The sequence below is a fragment of the Pimephales promelas genome, chromosome 10, assembly GCF_988280905.1.
Source record: "Pimephales promelas chromosome 10, fPimPro1.hap1.1, whole genome shotgun sequence".
Taxonomy (NCBI): Eukaryota; Metazoa; Chordata; class Actinopteri; order Cypriniformes; family Leuciscidae; genus Pimephales; species Pimephales promelas.
Window position 1 is genome coordinate 1,143,885 of NC_142778.1, and position 20,437 is coordinate 1,164,321.

General features: G+C 37.1%; 1 protein-coding gene across 3 annotated transcripts in view; it reads left to right on the forward strand.

Moving 5' to 3' along the window:
• abcc8b (ATP binding cassette subfamily C member 8b) overlaps positions 1 to 20,437 on the forward strand; it is a 115,348-nt gene that overhangs the window by 5,299 nt on the left and 89,612 nt on the right. For all 3 annotated transcript variants that reach the window (XM_089135257.1, XM_089135258.1, XM_089135259.1), the window contains exons 6-23: positions 1,460 to 1,702; positions 5,801 to 5,989; positions 7,846 to 8,010; positions 8,982 to 9,137; positions 9,214 to 9,348; positions 9,884 to 10,046; positions 10,455 to 10,495; positions 10,613 to 10,764; positions 11,322 to 11,424; positions 11,731 to 11,853; positions 12,326 to 12,398; positions 13,942 to 14,047; positions 14,782 to 14,814; positions 14,927 to 14,959; positions 15,052 to 15,150; positions 16,875 to 16,959; positions 17,480 to 17,560; positions 17,635 to 17,772. In XM_089135257.1, coding sequence (XP_088991383.1) covers positions 1,460 to 1,702; positions 5,801 to 5,989; positions 7,846 to 8,010; positions 8,982 to 9,137; positions 9,214 to 9,348; positions 9,884 to 10,046; positions 10,455 to 10,495; positions 10,613 to 10,764; positions 11,322 to 11,424; positions 11,731 to 11,853; positions 12,326 to 12,398; positions 13,942 to 14,047; positions 14,782 to 14,814; positions 14,927 to 14,959; positions 15,052 to 15,150; positions 16,875 to 16,959; positions 17,480 to 17,560; positions 17,635 to 17,772 — 2,118 coding nt within the window. The remainder of the gene's footprint in view (positions 1 to 1,459; positions 1,703 to 5,800; positions 5,990 to 7,845; positions 8,011 to 8,981; positions 9,138 to 9,213; positions 9,349 to 9,883; positions 10,047 to 10,454; positions 10,496 to 10,612; positions 10,765 to 11,321; positions 11,425 to 11,730; positions 11,854 to 12,325; positions 12,399 to 13,941; positions 14,048 to 14,781; positions 14,815 to 14,926; positions 14,960 to 15,051; positions 15,151 to 16,874; positions 16,960 to 17,479; positions 17,561 to 17,634; positions 17,773 to 20,437) is intronic.

Here is a 20,437-nt window from a genome sequence, read left to right on the forward strand (position 1 = left end):
TGGGATATCTGTGAGTGTGGGGTCAGGGGTCACAGCGGGAATATCTGGGATATGTGTGAGTGTGGGGTCAAGGGTCACATCAGGTATATATGGGATATCCCAGATGAACAGTAGTGTATATTTGTATATACAGTATATGAGTAAACTGTATATAAAGGTTCAAAATGAACATCGACTAAGATGACGTATTATTCATTAATAATGTAAACAAATGGAACCTTATTGTAAAGTTTGGACACAAGGAACAACCCTAGAGTCCACGAGGACATTAATGAACGGCGTGATCCTCTCTCTCCGTTGCATAACGGCTCGATGTGAGATTAAAATGATGAGGACCTGCATTGAATCAAATGACCACGCAACTCACAATCATCTTCTGTTGACGCAAATCCCTCGCTCTTCTCAGCTGTTTATCGGACGCTTGTTTTCCGGTGAGGAGAGCGGAGGCTCAGTCCAGGTCTTGAGTTTATAACTGCTTAAAAAAGAATGTGCGTAACATCAATCTCTGGGGATAATCTTGTCTCATAACCGCTCCGTGTTTGGCCTCACATTATCAGAATAAAGTTTTGGGAAATTACCAAATGGGGAAAACACACTAAGCTATAATACGATTCCAGTAGTGTCATATTACAGTTTGTCAAGAAATATTATATTCTCATGTTTGTTTAATAGAGCTTATAGTTTTACTTCTGTAACCCTTGTGAGAAAAATACATTTTTAAAAATATCACTTATATCGTAAATAAATAACTTTAAATAATTATTTTAATGTGTATGTGTGAGCTGTATGTAATGTTTTCAGATGCTTAATTGAATATTATTACAATTAAATTATATATGTATATATATATATATATATATATATATATATACTGTATATATACAGTAAATAATATAATATTAAATGATGGACAGTTCCTAAACTCTAAAATGGAAAATTCTGTATATTAACAGTACATTTTCTGTACTATTCACGGATAATAAATATACAGAAATAGCATCTTTTGGTAGGCTTGCAAATAATTGAATAACAATATATTCAAATTGAACATGGTTTAATTGTTTTTTGTAAAAATCATGTAAACATTCTTAAATGCATTCAAAGATTTATTTAAATATATATATATATAAATATGGGTAAAAATTTATTTATATATATATATATATATATATATATATATATTGTTCCCACAATGCAATGTGAAATTAAAAATAAAAGACCTTTGAAAGACAAATATGGAAAAATCCTTCAAATTTATACGGGATTTTTAAGAATTTCCGATGTCCTCGTTGATGCTCTGTATGCGTCTAAATCGGAGTGAATCACTCATCCATGTTGCAACATGAATTGAAACAGTTTCCCAAACAGCAGCAGCAAAGGGATTGTTGAAGGTTTTGAGATGTAAATGCATGTAAAGCTGTGGAAGCTCCTCTAATGCCTCGTTCTGGTTGGGTTCCAGCGCTACATGTGGTTTGCGGTTCCCACGGAGGTGAAGCCACCCGATGACCTTCAGGATCTGGGCGTTCGGTTCCTCCAGCCGTTCGTGAATCTGCTGTCGAAGAGCACGTACTGGTGGATGAACACCTTCATCACATCTGCACACCAGCGGCCCATCGACCTGAAGACCATCGGCAAGCTGCCCATCTCCATGAGGGCGCTCACCAACTACCAGCGGCTCCGTAAGGCCTTCGACGCGCAAGCCGTACGTTCATGCTTTATCTTCATTTATATAGCGAGTTTAACAATGTGGATTGTTCCAAAGCTGCTTTACAGTGATAATAGGAGATTACAGTAACAGAGATTGTTTTGGCTTTATGACAGCTCTAGAATAAAGTTATTTTCCAGCTAAAGATAGTTTTGATTGATTCGCTTCAAACGCGGATAGTGTCAAAAGAACATTAGGAGAATCACAAAGTTTCACCTAATTTATTCTATTGAGACATTTCTCATTTAACCAGTGCTAGTCCAAAATACAAAAACAAGTAACATAATCTAGATTATGCATTCTGACTACTTTTAGATTATTTTGGACCTGACTCGTTTATCGCATTGATATGAACATACAAAGAGAAAGAAAGTATATTACATTCAGAAAGATTAACTGTGTTTTATTATTATTATTGACCTCATTTAATATTGACTTTATTATTAGTGCTTGCTTCAAGTAAACATACGGCATTGCTGAAAAAAAAAGTTGAATCCCTGGATTGCATATACAACATGAAATCACGTGCAGACAAAAGCCTCACAGAGACCGTAATACATGGTTAAATGACTCAGTGATAATTCAAACTATAATTAATGAGTTCTTCTGGATGAATAGAAAGTTCAAAAGAACAGGATTTATTTGAAACATTATTACAAATGTCTCTACTGTCACTTTTGATCAGTTTAACGCATCCTTGAATATTTATTTTTTAATTATTGTTAACCCTTTGAAGTCCGCACCAAGAAAAAAATGATGGGATTTTTTTTTGTTTGCATTCCTTATCTTATTATGTCTCTAGTAACCACACTCAATGCATTTTTTTTTTCAACACATCCCATCATTTTTAAAATAATTGAGATGTCACTTTACGGTAATAAATGGTACCGGAATTCATACACATGCTTTGCCACACTTTTTCATTGCCCATCATAATTTATGATCAAAACCTTTTCTAGTCTTAACAAAACACATTGTCAGAAAGGTCTGAGTCTCAAGGTCCCATATTTTGTAACAGAAGTGATATTTGGACAGAAATGTATTCATTTTTTACAGCAGAATGCATACAAATATGTCATTTTTGGTATTACGCCTAAACAAAATGTCATGGGAACTTCAATTTTTGTGATATAAACTTCAAATTTGGAACACAACTTGGTTAGATATATGGCTTTGATTTTATAGTAATTTTATAGGAAAAAATATTTTGTAAAATATATATTTTGTATAAAAGAAAAAATATTTACTACAGTATATTTGATTTAATGAAAACTATTTCATACTTTATTTTTTTAAGTGCTTTTACTTCAGCAATAATCATAGTGTTTTTTTTTTTTTTTTAAACAAGACCAAATTCAGGCCTTTATTCCAAAGTTTTAATAGTGCATTGTAATATCCATTCTCGAACCATTAAACGTTATGTGCCAAATCAACCGTTTGGTTGAGCATGTTTTTTAAAATTATTAAAAATATGCTTAAGTTTTTTCATTGCACCAAGTAACATCATTTTGTAAAGTATAAAATATGCTTAGGTTGCAAAATTTCACCAAAAACAGTTCACATGGCTCTGGGTGATTTATTTGTTCCTGACATCCATGTTAGAAGAAGTGTTGTGACCAGTGCTGTTGATTGGAAAAATACAAAATCCAAAAATACAGAATGAATAATACAGACATAATATTTATGATATCCCTCAAATGATATCTGTGTGCTGGTTCATTCAAGGCCAGTATAATCTGGATTTGAGGGAAAAGCTGCATGTACATAGACATTACGTAAGTTTAAACAGCAGGATCTCTTTCTCTGCCAAAATCAGAGATCTGCAAACTTTCATTTTTTGCTGTTCTTTGTTATTTGTGGACAAGTGCTTGTATAACCAGACCTTGTATGTCCCCGATACAGTGGAATTGCTTTTATCCTCTTTGTCCTGAAAACAGACAGGACTTCAGAAACACTTCAGATTAAAACATGCTAAAATGTGTTTGGGTGTGGGTTTTACATAATCTGTGCATCAGTTACTAAATGACCAGTTTAGAGGCTATTAAAATTAAATAGTCTGTGAATCTCATCATCACCGCTGGCTCATCTGTCCAGCCAGAATAACTTGCGAGATGTTTGATAGTCCATCAAGTCAGCAAAGTCAACAGTGATCACAGTGTTTGGTTTCATTTCTTCGCTCATTTCATTTCTTTGTGATCTTTATTCTTAGACGTCTATTCAGTTTTCACTGACGTGTTTTAGCCTAGGTTCAGGGCTGTGTTATTCGGACGGCTATTATCGTCTTTTAAACGCAAAATTGCTTGCTGGGAATCTGCGTCTGTCATCACCATATGTCGTCTCATTTTCCACACACTTCTAGCCAAAATAACTTCGGATTGGGTTACATGTCGTTTTGGCCAGAATAGCTTGCGAGATGTATGATATTCCATCAAGTCAGTAAAGTCAACAGTGATTAAAAGGTGTTTGGTTTCATTTCTTAACTCATTTCATTTCTTTGTGATCTAATTGATGACGAGTCTATTTACACCGTGTCCTAACTAACGATACAGGCGACGCGATAATATTCCAGCGACAGTGTGTCTGTCCACACTAGACGCGACACGACTGATGCCGCACTGTAAGCGCACTGTTGGCCCGCACTTGCATTGGAAATGGGTAGGACATAATCAAATCAAGAAATAACATTATTAAAAATCAAAACATTAACAAAATAAACTCATTGACTAATTTTGTTATGCAGTACGTAGGCCTATGTTTGCACAGAATTTATTTTGAACGTTATAATTACATGCTTTAAAAATCTGAGGTAAATTATCCGTTATCTCTTGTGGCACAGTGACCTATTTTTAACAAAAAAATAAATAATGTGTAACGTCATAACCATTGTAATTTCTTCATTCTGTCAGCCGCGACGTCGAACCGTTTCTAATTAGCAGCAGAGTCTCTCTGTGAAAGCGCACTGTTGGCCCGCACTTGCATTGGAATGGGTAAGGACATAATTTAATCAAGAAATAACATTATTAAAAATCCAAACATTAACAAAATATACTCACCGACTAATTTTGTTATGAAGTACAGTTGTATGTTTGCATAGAATTCATTTTGAACGCTATATTACATGCTTTAAAAATCTGAGGTAAATTATCCGTTATCTCTTGTGGCACAGTGACCTATTTTTAACAAAAAAATAAATAATGTGTAACGTCATAACCAGTGTAATTTCTTCATTTTGTCAGCCGCGACGTCGCAGAAATAGGAACCGTTTCTAATTAGCAGCAGAGTCTCTCTGTGAAAGCGCACTGTTGGCCCGCACTTGCATTGGAATGGGTAAGGACTAAGGACATAATTTAATCAAGAAATAACATTATTAAAAATCAAAACATTAACAAAATATACTCACCGACTAATTTTGTTATGAAGTACAGTTGTATGTTTGCATAGAATTCATTTTGAACGCTATATTACATGCTTTAAAAATCTGAGGTAAATTATCCGTTATCTCTTGTGGCACACTGACCTATTTTTAACTAAAAATAAATAATGTGTAACTCATAACCAGTGTAATTTCTTCATTCTTTCAGCCGCGACTTCGCAGAAATAGGAACCGTTTCTAAATTAGAAACTTCGCGTGTCGCTGTCGCGTCTGATTAGGACAAAAACTCTGATTAACATGGAAAAGAGACCTTTTATCGCGTGTCGCGGCGTCGCGTGTAGTTAGGACGTCTATTAAATGTTCACTGATAGCCAAAATTTTACCTTGTTTTAGTGTGTGTTCGGACGGCTATTAGACATCTTTTAAGAGTCCAATTGCCTTTATGCACAGCTCCACAACTTCAGCCAGCTCCTTGTTTCCTGTCTAACGTTACCATTATTGGACAAACTGATTAATCCAGTGTCTGACCTCAATAGTCACAACAACAATAATCAGGCACAGCTGAATTAATCAAGTTTGTCCAAAAATGGCAGACAGGAAACAAGGAGCTGGCTGAAGTTCTGGAAGTAGTGCAGCTGGGCATAAAGCCAATTGGTTGCGTGTCATCCCCGCTGGTTCATCTGTTTGTCTCGGTGTGTGTGTGTGTGTGTGTGTGTGTGCAGGAGGACGGGCCCGTCCCGCTAAAGGGCTCGAGGTGGATCTGGCGTTCCCTCCGGCTGGCGTTCGGCAGGCCTCTGGTGCTCAGCATCACCTTCCGCTTCATGGCGGATCTGCTGGGCTTCGCCGGGCCGCTCTGCATCTCGGGGATCGTTCACCACATCAGCAGTGACAATCACAGTGCTCTGCCTCCGGTACCAGTGCAAATATTACAGTGGTCCCAACCAAACCAGTCAAACCACACTTACATTCATGCTTTTATCCAAAGCGACTTACATTACATTTTAAGTTACACATTTACATTCTTATCAGTTCTTGCTTTCCTTGAGAATCAAACCCATGACCTTGGCGTTGCAAGCACCAACGCTCTACTGTTTGAGCTTCAGGAAAACTTTCACTTTTACAAAAACTTGTGCTGATAATTTACTCACCCCCATGTCATCCAAGATGTCCATGTCTTTCTTTCTTCAGTCAAAAAGAAATGAAGGTTTTTGATGAAAACATTCCAGGATTTTTCTCCATATAATGGACATCAATGGGAACCAAACGGTTCAAGGTCCAAATGAGAGTTTCAGTTCAAACTGCAAACTGTTCAAAGGGCTTTAAACGACGCCAGACGATGAATAAGGGTCTTATCAAGCGAAACGATCGCTCATTTAAAAAAAAAAAATAACAAAGTTTAAGTTTTATAAGCTCAAATGCTAATGCTTAAATCCCCAACCTAACCAGTCAAACCACACTTACATTCATGCTTTTATCCGAAGCGACTTACATGACATTTTAAGCTTCACATTTGCATTCTTAACAGATCTTGCTTTCTCCGGGAATCGAACCCATGACCTTGGCGTTGCAAGCACCAATGCTCTACTGTCTGAGCTTCAGGAAAACGTAACACTTGCACACTGGGTCCGAAATTCTCGTCCAAATTTTGTGCACGTTAAAAAATAAATGTGTTGTGTCAATCACGTTTACGCACTGCGTCTGCGTTTTTTGCATCCGTAGCAAGCATTTTGTTTTGACATTTCAGAGCCACCAAATGACGAAAATGAAAAACGCATATTGAGTCTATATAATATTTTAGAATTACTGAAATAAATGAACTTTTGCACGATGTTCAAATTTTTCTTTAAAATGTTTGCTATTTTTTTATTATGTGTGGCTTCAGTGTCCTAGTAATTTTGCAAAGTTGGACCATGATATGTTTAAAGACCTGTTTGCATTTTAAAATAATTTGGAATAATGTTTTTGCCCCTTTCCAGTGTTAATCTATTTTTTTGGAGCGCAACAAGAAAGCATTAAAGCGTTAGTAAGTTCCAGGGCAACATCTGGCGCTGTTCTGTGACATCTGGATCCCTGAAACACCAGCGTTTTAAATGTCGCCACTTTGAGTGTGTAGTGTCCATGTTCCTGACAAACACTCGGGACAATTGCTTTGCGTTTCAGTTCAGTACTTGTCAAATCTGATTGTGTGCCACTGCATAATTGTCACTTGATATGCAAATGCTTTATGGAAAACATGATTTTTTTAATGCATATTATTTTTAAAACAAGTTCATGTTATTTTCTTTTGATATATTTTGTTGCTAATTTGTATTCTTCTTGATAAAATACATGATTCTCTATTCAAATCACATTATTCTCCTCATATTCTCCGTTGTTGCGGCTCCTCTTTTCCCAGTCCGTCAGTAACGCTCTGTTTACTTCCTGTCTCTATGAAGCCCCTCCTTCTGAAAGCACACTGTGCTCTGATTGGTCGGCTGGATCAGTGTGTTGTGATTGGTCGAACTAACTCAACCAGGCCCCGCCCCTTTATTCTGCGTATTAATTATTATAATGAGGAATATTGTGACGTTTGTTCCCGGAAGAAACTAAGAAGAGTTGAGGAACACTGACACTAATGTAGAGAAGAACTGGAGCTTGTTCATGATCAAACAGCAACATTAAAGAAAAATCATTCAATTATGGGGTGAAATATGACCTGGACATCTTCAAGATTCTCCCATTGGTCGATATTTTACACACACACACTCACACACACTCTTTTTCACAGGTGAAGCTGCTTGGAGTGCACTTCATCTCCTCGGAGGCGTTCCTGGCGAATGCGTATGTTCTCGCTGTCCTGCTGTTTCTGGCCCTGCTGCTGCAGAGGACTTTCCTTCAGGCCTCGTATTATGTGGCCATTGAGACCGGGATCAAACTCAGAGGAGCCATTCAGGTATGATTAATAATCCCTGCCTGTCAAAAAACTCTCGTTCATTATTCTTAAAGTCGGCATGAAAAAGAAGTTGCACTCGTCTTTTCTTCCTAATTGTGCCGTATATCCCAGTGAAACGCTTCTGGAACAAGAACAAATGTAGGCGGGGCTTGATTTTATTTGTGGTTGGATGATTTGCTATTGGCTGAGCTCATGTGAGTGACAGGTTGACAGGTGACAGGTCAAGATAATTAACACAATACTGATGTGCTCTGATAAATCATTTAGTATAAACACTGCAATATTCCATAACAAACAACAAGTGTCCCTTTTGCTTTCATGGTGACTTTAATCGGTTAGATGAAGATTAAAGGAGTAGTTCACTTTAAAACAAGCTTTTGCTGATAATTTACTCACCCCCATGTCATCCAAAATGTCCATGTCTTTATTTCTTCAGTCGAAAAGAAATTAAGGTTTTTGATGAAAACATTCCAGTATTTTTCTCCATATAATGGACTTCAATGGGAACCAAACGGTTCAAGGTCCAAAAGACACTTTCAGTACAAACTGTTCAAAGGGCTTTATATTAAACGACACCAGACGATGAATAAGAGTCTTATCTAGCGAAACATTTAAAAAAAAATAACATAGTTTAAGTTTTATAAGTTCTGTGATGCGAGTTCGTGACTCTCCTGTTCGAACTCGTTCATCAAATTGAACGAATCTTTTCCCGTCTGGAATCGTTTAAAGCCCTTTGAACAGTTTGCACTGAAACTCTCGTTTGGACCTTGAACCGTTTGGTTCCCATTGAAGTCCATTATATGGAGAAAAATGCTGGAATGTTTTCATCAAAAACCTTAATTTCTTTTCGACTGAAGAAAGAAAGACGTGGACATCTTGGATGACACGGGGTTGAGTAAATTATGAGCAAAAGTTTTTTTAAAAATGAACTACTCCTTGAAAACGTTTCGTCATTGTTCTTTTCCCCACAGACTAAGATTTACAATAAGATCATGCGCCTGTGCACTTCTAACATGTCTATGGGTGACATGACCACGGCCCAGATCTGCAGTCTCGTGGCCCGCGACACCAACCACCTCATGTGGTTCTTCTTCCTCTGTCCCAACCTGTGGGCCATGCCGGTTCAGGTGAGCATCGGGGATTGTTTCGTTTAAGCGTCATGAACACATGTCTGCATTGTAAATTCTGCTGAATTGTGTGCAGATTGTCATTGGTGTGTTACTCCTCTACTATCTGCTGGGAGTGAGCGCTCTGATCGGAGCGACTGTTATCGTGGCGTTGGCTCCGCTGCAGTATTTCGTAGCCACTCGACTCTCGCGCGCACAGAAGAGCACTCTGGTGAGCAAATCAGTCGACTAGCCGCGTTTCCATTACCCTTCAAATTGAAAATACGCCCAATGGAAACACGTCAATTTTATTGCAAAAGCTTAGGTAACACTTTACTTGAAGGGGTGTGCATAAGACTGACATGACACCTTCATAACCATGACATGACATATGTTATGAATATGAAGGAGGGTTTATGCATGTTTATGTCTGTCGTTAAGTGTCATTTTTAATGCAAACGTTACATTGCTTGAGATGTCTTTATTATGACAACTTGACATAAACCAATCATAACATATGTATGATAATAAAGTTAAAAAATGTGTATACTATCAATCAGAGAATAGATTGTGTGCGACAGGTACGTTTTGAACATGTTGATCATTTAGAGGCCTTTATCAAATATGATACAGTAGCCTTCATGAAGTTATAAATAGAATAAGCATATACTCGGCATCAGCATGAGTGCATTGTAATATGAGTCAGCACTGTGGGACTGTAATGCATGGAGTGCGCAGTGATGTGTGTGTGTGTGTGTGTGTTACAGGAATACACCAGTGAGAGACTAAAGAAAACCAACGAGCTTCTGAGGGGGATCAAGCTCCTGAAGCTGTACGCGTGGGAACACATCTTCAGATCCAGCGTTGAGGAAACACGCAGACAAGAGCTGAGCAACCTCAGGACGTTTGCTCTCTACACGTCCCTCTCCAGTGAGCCTCAAAGCAAAGCCAGTGCATGAAGCCCATACGCTTTACATGCGGATTATTAAATATAGCATGCTAACTTTGATCATTACATCTTCATGTAAAATGCATGTAAAGTTATATTATTAAATATTAGAAAATATGTGAAATGTAAATGTAGATTAAATATGTTAGGGCAAATGCAAACTTGGATTATTAAGATGTAAAATGTGAATTTAATAAATATATTATAAAATGAAACATTAAAAAAAACTGTAATAAAATTGTCCGTCATAAAATTATAAAAGCCAAAAAATTATAAAAATACAAAAAAAACATCCTTTTAAATATTTTAACTTACAAAATTGTAAATATATTTGCAACTTAGACATTCCTCCATTAAATACAGTGATTTCTTTTCATTTCTGTCGTCAGTCTTCATGAATGCTGCCATCCCGATCGCTGCTGTTCTCACAGTGAGTCTTCATTCCCTCTCTCTCTCTCTCTCTCTCTTATGTAAAGCTCTCTCACAGCTCAGTTCTGTCACTAATGCTGGTTTATCAGTGTTTGAGTGCACGTGTTCTCCTGCACAGATCTTTGCGGTGTACGTGCGAGTTCACAGCGTCTCCGACTCGGATCTGTCTCCCGCTGTGGCCTTCGGGTCGCTGTCGCTCTTCCATATACTGGTGACGCCGCTGTTCCTGCTCTCCAGTGTCCTGCACTCCACTGTCAAAGCCCTCGTCAGGTGATCTTCATCATCATCTTCATCCTCATCTTCATCCTCATCTTCAATATACTGGTGATGCTGGTGTTCCTGCTCTCCAGTGTCCTACACACCACAGTCAAAGCCCTCGTCAGGTGATCTTCATCATCATCATCATCATCTTCATCCTTATCTTCCATATACTGGTGACACCTCTGTTCCTGCTCTCCACCGTCAAAGCCCTTGTCAGGTGTTCTTCTTCATCATCATCTTCATCATCATCTTCATCCTCATCTTCTATATACTGGTGACGCCACTGTTCCTGCTCTCCAGTGTCCTGCACTCCACCGTCAAAGCCCTCGTCAGGTGATCTTCATCATCATCTTCATCATCATCATCATCTTCATCCTCATCTTCGATATACTGGTGACACCTCTGTTCCTGCTCTCCACCGTCAAAGCCCTCGTCAGGTGATCTTCATCATCTTCATCTTCATGTTTCTGCCATTCATGCACTTTAAAAACCAATGGTTCCTGTCATTATTTATTTTTGGATACACATTTAACCTAAAAAATGTTTATTTTTTAACTTCTTCTCAGTGTGCAGAAACTGAGTGAATTTCTTGGCAGTGCAGAGATTGAAACCGACCAGGATCCCATCGCCCAAAGTCCGGCGAACAACAACGGCAACATTAAGTCTGTCGTGAGTATGCACAAAAGCAAGAACCCATTTTATTTGGAAGTGAACTTTCTTTAAGCAAACATATTGGGATTGTTTCAAAGGCATCGATCGTCAACAACACTAGAGCTGCACAATTAATCGAAATAAAGGCGAAATTGCAATATGGCTGTGATTTAATTTAATAAATGTGTGCATTGCATGTTTCAGAGTGAAACTCGGCACTGTGTTGATTTACACGAGCATCCCATGATCCGGTCACTTTAACGTGCGTTTGGGAATGAATCCGTTCTGCAGTGCATTGATGAAGTGTTTGTTCGGTTCCCCCAGTATGCATTACAGCTTCAGGCCAAACTAGTGAATCGTAAGAATAAAGACGTGAACCGGAACTTTGAGCATCAAGAGCAGAAACGGACAGAGTCAGCAGCTCCGGAGGACGACGTGTGTATTAAGGTGAGATTGAATTATTGAATGCGACAATGATCGCTTCTTCGCCTGATACTGTGGATGTGGAGGATTTGACACTACATCACAAATAAATTTTGCATAGTAACACTTTACAATCAGGTTAATTAGTTAACATTAGTTAATGTATTAACTAATATGAAATAACAATAAGCAATACATTTGTTACAGTATTTATTAATCTTTGTAAATAGATTGTTAGTGTTAATGTTAGTTAATGAAGTTAATCAGCTATTCATTGTTTGTTCATGTTAGTTCAAACTGCATTAACAAATACAACCTTTGATGTTAATAACGTATTAGTAAATGTTGAAAATAATATTAACTCAGATTAATAAACGCTGTAGAAGTATTGTTCATTCTTAGTTCATCCTAACTAATGTAGTTATAAACTATGTAAAGCGTATTGTAAAGTGTTACCATTAGCTTTAACAAGAACGTTATTGTGTTTCTGTTTCAGATTGTAAACGGCTACTTCACATGGACACAGGGATGCCCGACTCTCACCAATATTGACATCAAGGTTCCCTTCGGTGAGGATCAGTCGTGCTGTTACTGTAGTGTTGTACTCGTGTATTTAACGGTAAGAGTAACAGTTACTGTAGTTACTCGCGTGTTTAACGGGATGAGTAACGGTTACTGTAGTGTTGTACTCGTGTATTTAACGGTAAGAGTAACAGTTACTGTAGATACTTGCTTGTTTAACAGGACGAGTAACGGTTACTGTAGTTACTCGCGTGTTTAACGGGATGAGTAGCGGTTACTGTAGTTACTCGCGTGTTTAACGGGATGAGTAACGGTTACTGTAGTTACTCGCGTGTTTAACGGGAAGAGTAACGGTTACTGTAGTTACTCGCGTGTTTAACGGGATGAGTAACGGTTACTGTAGTTACTCGCGTGTTTAACGGGATGAGTAACGGTTACTGTAGTTACTCGCGTGTTTAACGGGATGAGTAACGGTTACTGTAGTTACTCGCGTGTTTAACGGGATGAGTAACGGTTACTGTAGTTACTCGCGTGTTTAACGGGAAGAGTAACGGTTACTGTAGTTACTCGCGTGTTTAACGGGATGAGTAACGGTTACTGTAGTTACTCGCGTGTTTAACGGGATGAGTAACGGTTACTGTAGTTACTCGCGTGTTTAACAGAACGAGTAACAGTTACTGTAGTTACTCGCGTGTTTAACAGGAAGAGTAACAGTTACTGTAGTTACTCGCGTGTTTAACAGGAAGAGTAACAGTTACTGTAGTTACTCGCGTGTTTAACAGGACGAGTAACAGTTACTGTAGTTACTCGCGTGTTTAAAGGGAACAGTAACAGTTACTGTAGTTACTCGCGTGTTTAACATGACGAGTAACAGTTACTGTAGTTACTCGCGTGTTTAAAGGGAACAGTAACAGTTACTGTAGTTACTCGCGTGTTTAACATGACGAGTAACAGTTACTGTAGTTACTCGCGTGTTTAAAGGGAACAGTAACAGTTACTGTAGTTACTCGCGTGTTTAACATGACGAGTAACAGTTACTGTAGTTACTCACGTGTTTAACAGGACGAGTAACAGTTACTGTAGTTACTCGCGTGTTTAATGGGAACAGTAACAGTTACTGTAGTTACTCGCGTGTTTAACATGACGAGTAACAGTTACTGTAGTTACTCACGTGTTTAACAGGACGAGTAACAGTTACTGTAGTTACTCGCGTGTTTAATGGGAACAGTAACAGTTACTATAATTACTCACGTGTTTAACAGGACGAGTAACAGTTACTGTAGTTACTCACGTGTTTAACAGGACGAGTAACAGTTACTGTAGTTACTCGCGTGTTTAATGGGAACAGTAACAGTTACTGTAGTTACTCGCGTGTTTAACAGGACGAGTAACAGTTACTGTAGTTACTCGCGTGTTTAACAGGACGAGTAACAGTTACTGTAGTTACTCGCGTGTTTAACAGGACGAGTAACAGTTACTGTAGTGTTGTACTCGCGTGTTTAACAGGATGAGTAACGGTTACGGTAGTGTTGTACTCAGTGACGGTGTTTTGTCTTTAGTAACGTTGTTTCGTCTCTCTCTGCATCTCAGGACAGCTGACGATGATCGTAGGGCAGGTGGGATGTGGGAAATCCTCTCTCTTACTGGCGGCACTGGGAGAAATGCAGAAGATTTCTGGAAACGTCACATGGAACAGGTGAAAACAACATTAATACAACATAAAACAACAAGCCAAGCTATATTGTGAATGTAGTCATAGTATTACAGTCAATATTAGGAAATATAGTACTAAACGAAATATATTAAAACATTTACTGTAATTGCAATCAAGCTAAAATAAAGTAAGTGTAAATAATATATATATTTTTTTTAAATAAACTAAATGAAAAATATTTCTACCGCTTTTATTAATCTCAGCTAATGTTAATTTCAACATTTACTAACACATGATTAAAATCCAAAGTTGTTTCTGTTAATATTAGTTAATGGACCTGAGCTGACATGAATTAACAATGAAGTAGTTTTAATTAAGTAATGTTAGCAAAGATTTATAAGTACTGTAAATAATGTATTTCTCATTGTTAGTTAAGTTTATTTGAGGCATTAACTATCCTTAACTAATGGAACCTTATTGTAAAGTGTTACCATAACATGTAAATAATCATATCATATAATAAAACTAATAACAAATAAATGAATAAAAAATGTAAAAATGAATAAAAAAAGTGTTTAACAAAATTACTAAAAATAAAAAATCAAATTCATAATTTTAGTAAAAACTAAAATACTTAAGTAACACTGTATTGATCAATCAGCCTCTGTGTATTTTGAAATCCGTTTGTTAATCCACTTTATAATCAACATTAATATCTTGTATCATTTTCTGTTTAATTTTTGCATGCTTATAATTACTGCTTCGTTTTCTCACAGTTTACCCAAGAGTGATTCAGAAGAAAATGTGAGGTATAATATATTATTGACTTTATTTATCAAGACACAATGTATGATTTCTGTATTTGTTTTTATTTAAATGATTCATCATAATGATTCATCTTATTTCTCTTCTGTCTGACAGAGCTCATCATACGAGTGGAAGGCCATCACTGCCGTAATGATTATTATTATTATTAAACATTATTATTTCCACAGCGTTCTGTCCCGGTCCTGTGTGTGTTCAGGGTGTGTGTGTGTGTGTTTCAGGAAGAGAGGTTCGGTGGCCTACGCTTCCCAGAGGCCGTGGCTCTTAAACGCCACCGTTGAGGACAACATCCTGTTCGACATGGCTCCCAATGAGAAGAGGTATCCCACACACTAGAATACAACAATATATCGCAAAAATACAACAATATGCATCGTGATTAGTTCACCCAAAATAGAGAAAAAATGCACGTTTTCATATGTTTTGATAATGCTGTTTATAATGTATAATAATGCAATGGGGGGATATTTGTGGGTCCTGATAATGCCAGATGTCTGATGTTAACAGTGACATTTTATTTGAAATATATCTAGCTAGTGACGAAGTACAAGCATATTCGTCTAAAATAATTCAGTATTTTCAGCTTCATAATCATGAATATTGTCCACCAAGTCTAAGACTATTCATTCACACACACAACGTAATACTTAATTTAGCATTTTAATCAACAGTACATTTTTTGTTAACCTTTTATCAAATGTCTTGGAGTATCGCAGTAATATGGGGAGTTCAGTATTGTGATGTGTGTCGAATCGTGACATGAGGGTCTCGCTACACACCACACACAGATCCCTGTGATTCCCTAACGCATCCCATCAACTCTTGGATGTTCAGTCATGTGAGAGATGTGTATGTGTGTGTGTGTGTGTTAAAACTGCACAAACACAAAGGGTTCGGCTGCTGGTTTACTCTTAGCCAGTGGCGGGAGAGAAATGGTTTTTATCAGATTAACAACCGGGAATAACAGTGGGATTCCCGAAGGGCAGTGTGTTCAGTGTGTTCAGTGTGTTTAGTGTTTTCAGTATGTTCAGTGTGTTCAGTGTGTTCAGTGTTTGATGTTATGTAAAATTTCTGTTCCCCATTTACAGACGTGGAGTTCACCGCTGGTCCACTGTTAGATCAGTGCTATTACACTATCATCGATACATTAGATTTTGCTTTAATATTCTCTGTTTTAATTTTAATTGTAAAAGTTTGAATCATTTTAATATTTTTTTTTTGTCCATATGTTAGTTTTTTTTTTTGTTTTTTTTTTAGTTATTTTAGTACTTCAGCTTAAATTTAAACAACTGGCAACTAGATGAAATAAAATAAGTTTAAGGTTTCTTTATTTTATTTTATTTTATTATTTGATTATATATACAGTATATATAATGTTGAATTTACTTGGAATCAATTTTAACTTTCGTTAAAATTTCACACAAAAAATTCAGAAACGGCAAGTAACACATTGAATGAAACACAGTTTTGAAGTAGAAATACTAAAATAGTATTTTCTTGTAAAACATACTCCAATAATCTGTTTTAATTTTATCCTTTCTACCTACCAGATTTTTGGCTTTGATGTTTTTTTTTGCAGTTTTAGAGTCCAACATATTTTGAAAATATATATTTTATATAATATATGAATAATTATTTTTTTTTACATTGCACATTTTCATAAACTCAAACCTCTATACATTTTTTTCTGTTTCACTTTCTGAATTTATTTCACTTCTACAACAATCTGCCAAATTTCTTACGTCTATATTCCAAAGCATTCTGGAATTACAACCATTAAAGTTCAGATTGTGTGTTTTCATGGTTATTCAAAAACACTTAAAAGACACTTAAAAGGTTAAAGCTAACTTTTAATGTTCCTAACAAAATACAGAAATGCTTAAAAGAATGTAAGTGCAATATGAAAACGTGTATTTTTTTAACAGGACATGTTATAAACAATAAACCTGGTATCAAATATGATGATTTGAGGTTTGATTGACAGTTGAAACCTTTGAACTGCTGTAGCCGCTGTAATGACTGAGATGTTATATCTGTCTGTCAGATATAAGGAGGTGATGGAGGTCTGTCAGCTTCAGCCAGACGTCGACACACTTCCACAGGGAGATCAGACGATGATCGGAGAGAGGGTACGTCTCACACACACTGATCCAAACACACGTTCTGCTCATATTCTGCTCTATTTGTCTGAACTCGTGCTGGAACGGACCACTAAACTCACGGTTCGCAACGTTTAGGCTTTATGAGCCATGGATCGGATCATTGTTCAGATCAGCAAAAGAAAAAAAAAAATATATATATATATATTTAAATCAAGTGAACAGTCAGTAATAAATGAATACCAAATATACAAATTACATTACAAGGAGAGAAAAATGCTAAATAACAAAGTTACAAAGTCTAAGTTATAAGTCAAAGTTATAGTTTTAGTGTGTCTGAAACTCTCTCTCTCTCTCTCTCTCTGTCTCTCTAATTTGCCATGACATAACACGTCCAAATGATAAACGTTCACTCTATGATGGTTAAATGTATCAGTTAGTCTGCGAATCACGTGCGTGCCGAACCGTGAGTCCTGACCCGTACGGGTCACCTGCGACCCGTTCCAGCGCTGGTCTGAGCTGGTGTGTGTGTGTGTGTGTCCCGGTCCAGGGCATCATTCTCTCTGGAGGGCAGCGCCAGCGGATCAGCGTGGCTCGAGCGCTTTACCAGCACACCAATGTGGTTTTCCTGGTGAGTTGTGAGAAATGCTAGACTTATAAAAACGCCTCATTCAGTGAAAATAAGCCCGTAACCATCCCTTCCAGGACGACCCGTTCTCCGCTCTGGACATTCACCTCAGTGACCATCTCATGAATGAAGGGATCCTCAAGTTCCTCCGGCAGGAGAAGAGGACCGTTGTGCTGGTCACGCACAAACTGCAGTATCTGCCTCATGCAGACTGGGTAGGGGCTGTGTTGAATTACATGGTTGACTAATTAGCATGTCATTATTTTTATTATGACGTTTGCAGTCATTCCATCAGTCGTCATACTTTTACATAATTTTGCATTGATGAAATCAAACATATTATCTATGGAATGCCAAAGCTGACATAAATAAATATTCGAAGAAATGTAAAAAAAAAATAAAATAAAAAAAATAATTATTTGTAAATACTTAAATAAATATACAAAGAAATGAAATGCACACATGTATAAATGAAAATAAATAGATGCATAAATAAATGAAGAAAAAATACAATTATGCTGTACATAAATAAGGAAATAAAAGTATAAATACTCATTTATGTATTTACATTTCATTGTATATTTATGTATTTTATTATTATTTTTTTTTTTTGCATTTCTTTGTATATGTATTTTATTAGGGCTGTCAGTTGAACGCGTTTTTTATCGCGCGATTAACAGTCTTTTTGGCCTAGCAAACTTTGTAGTTTTTTTCATATGCTTTTGCAACAGGACGCGGCATGCGTGGCGCTGCGCTATGAAACCCATTCATTTCAATGGTTGTGCCACGCGAGAATGCATTTTGTAATCGCGAGCTAACAATGGCATTAATGCGATTAATCGTGAGCTAACTATGGCAATAATGCGATTAATCGCGAGTTAACTATGACATTAATGCGATTAATCGCGAGCTAACCATGACAGTAATGTAAATAATTGTGAGCTAACTATGATATTAATGCAATTAATCGCGAGTTAACCATGACATTAATGTGATTAATCGTGAGCTAACTATGACATTAATGCGATTAATCGCGAGCTAACTATTGCATTAATGCGATTATTCGTGAGCTAACTATGACATTAAAGGGACTCTGTGTAGATTTTTAGGTATTTTATTATCTGAAATCAATATTTTTATTCATAAATATGTCCTCAATGGTGTACAAATACCTCTGCAAATTATCTGACTTATCCTCGTAAATGAAGAATTTATTATCTTTATGTACATGGGACGGGTAGGTTCACGGAGGCTTCCATGTCCGTTCCGCCATCTTGAAAACTATAATAGCAGAGAGGGTCAAAAAGTACCACAAGCCAAACGCGTTTCCACAACGCGTTTTCGTTCAGACTCAGAGCCATCGTCACGTCACATTGAGAGGCGCATTCCCTGCAAGTTTAAACGGCTGCATTGCACTCCTATGATTGCTGATTGCTCTTTTGCTCTATTATTTGTAATTGCGGACCATATGCCGAGTCACAGGAGAATGCATCCTCCTCGCAAAAAAAGGCCAGACTTGAACGAAAAAGGAAACGTGACCGGAGATTGCAAAAAACAAGACCATTCATTTTTCCGTCATAAAATTAATCGGATATGGTTTGATTTTCTGCGTTTTTCGCATCCAGAGCCAGCATTTTGAGAGGTCTTTTGACAATTCAGGGCCGTGGGGAGCTCGTCCTCAAATCATTGAACATTATGCGCCGTGCTTTCAGTTTCGGTTTTCAATTCGATCAAGTGTTTATGTTCTCTTCTATATTGGATTATGAAATTAATAAACCTCGATCCTCTTTCAATCAGATTGAAATTTAGGATCGAATAAAGTGTGATTGAGCAGCCTATTCGATAACTAATGTATTATTTGGGCACAATATACACAATACACAATAACAGCCTAGCTGTTCTGTCTGCCCAGCGCTTCCACAGGGCCGCGCGCGGGTGTGTGTGTGTGTTTGTGTGTGTCCATACCTGGTCCATACCAGACACACTGCCAGTCTCCGTTCAGAATCGATTGGTTCACGGAAATTGGTGGTCTTGTTTTTAATATGTGGCTCCAGAATCGCTAGCAAAGCATCAAACTGTCCCGCTGACATTCTGAGGTAAATTTTGAATCGCTCAGGATAAATTCGCAACTTCTTGATAATGAACTCCTTCCTCTCGGCGCAATTTCAGGATTGGATGGATATTTTCTATTTCTTCTCTTTTCAATATGAGAGAGGGCAAAAATCATCCTCACTGCTTGACGAATCCATTTGGTATTTTTGCGTTTTTTCCCGCAAAGGTTTAATAAATACGCAACGGACTCGGTGTGCAAGGTTTCTATGCGTGACGAATTTTTAGGCTGACGTACAGGAAAATACGCATACGAATATTTCGTGCTCAGTGTGCAATGGCCTTAAATATCGGGATAGCGTTTTCAACCGTGGAAATAGCTAATGCAGCAGAAAGATTTCAGAAGAGACGCTGAAGTTGCCTGCTTTCTCCTCGACAGGTTAGTCAATGTTACAGTCTGACTTAATTTTTTTGTCATTGCTTGGTTGTGTACTTTATTATATAGACAGTATAACATTTATAGGTAAAAAAGTTAAACAAGGTCTTTGATGAATAGCAGCTATTGACTACTTTACTCGCAGCTATTGTGAAGGAAGGTGCTAAAAACAAGGTTTGTAAGTTAATTCTTTATAACCTATAAATTCAGTAAGAATATAGAGATAATGATTGTAAGAAAATATTGAAGAAAATATTGCTCTCTGTAAGATTTTCTATAGCTTTTTATATATAAATGATCAATTAGCTAAAATTGTGATTTTGCTATGTGGATAAGATTGTACAGAGACTTAAAATTAATTTATACAGCTAGACACATAAATTGTACACATAAGT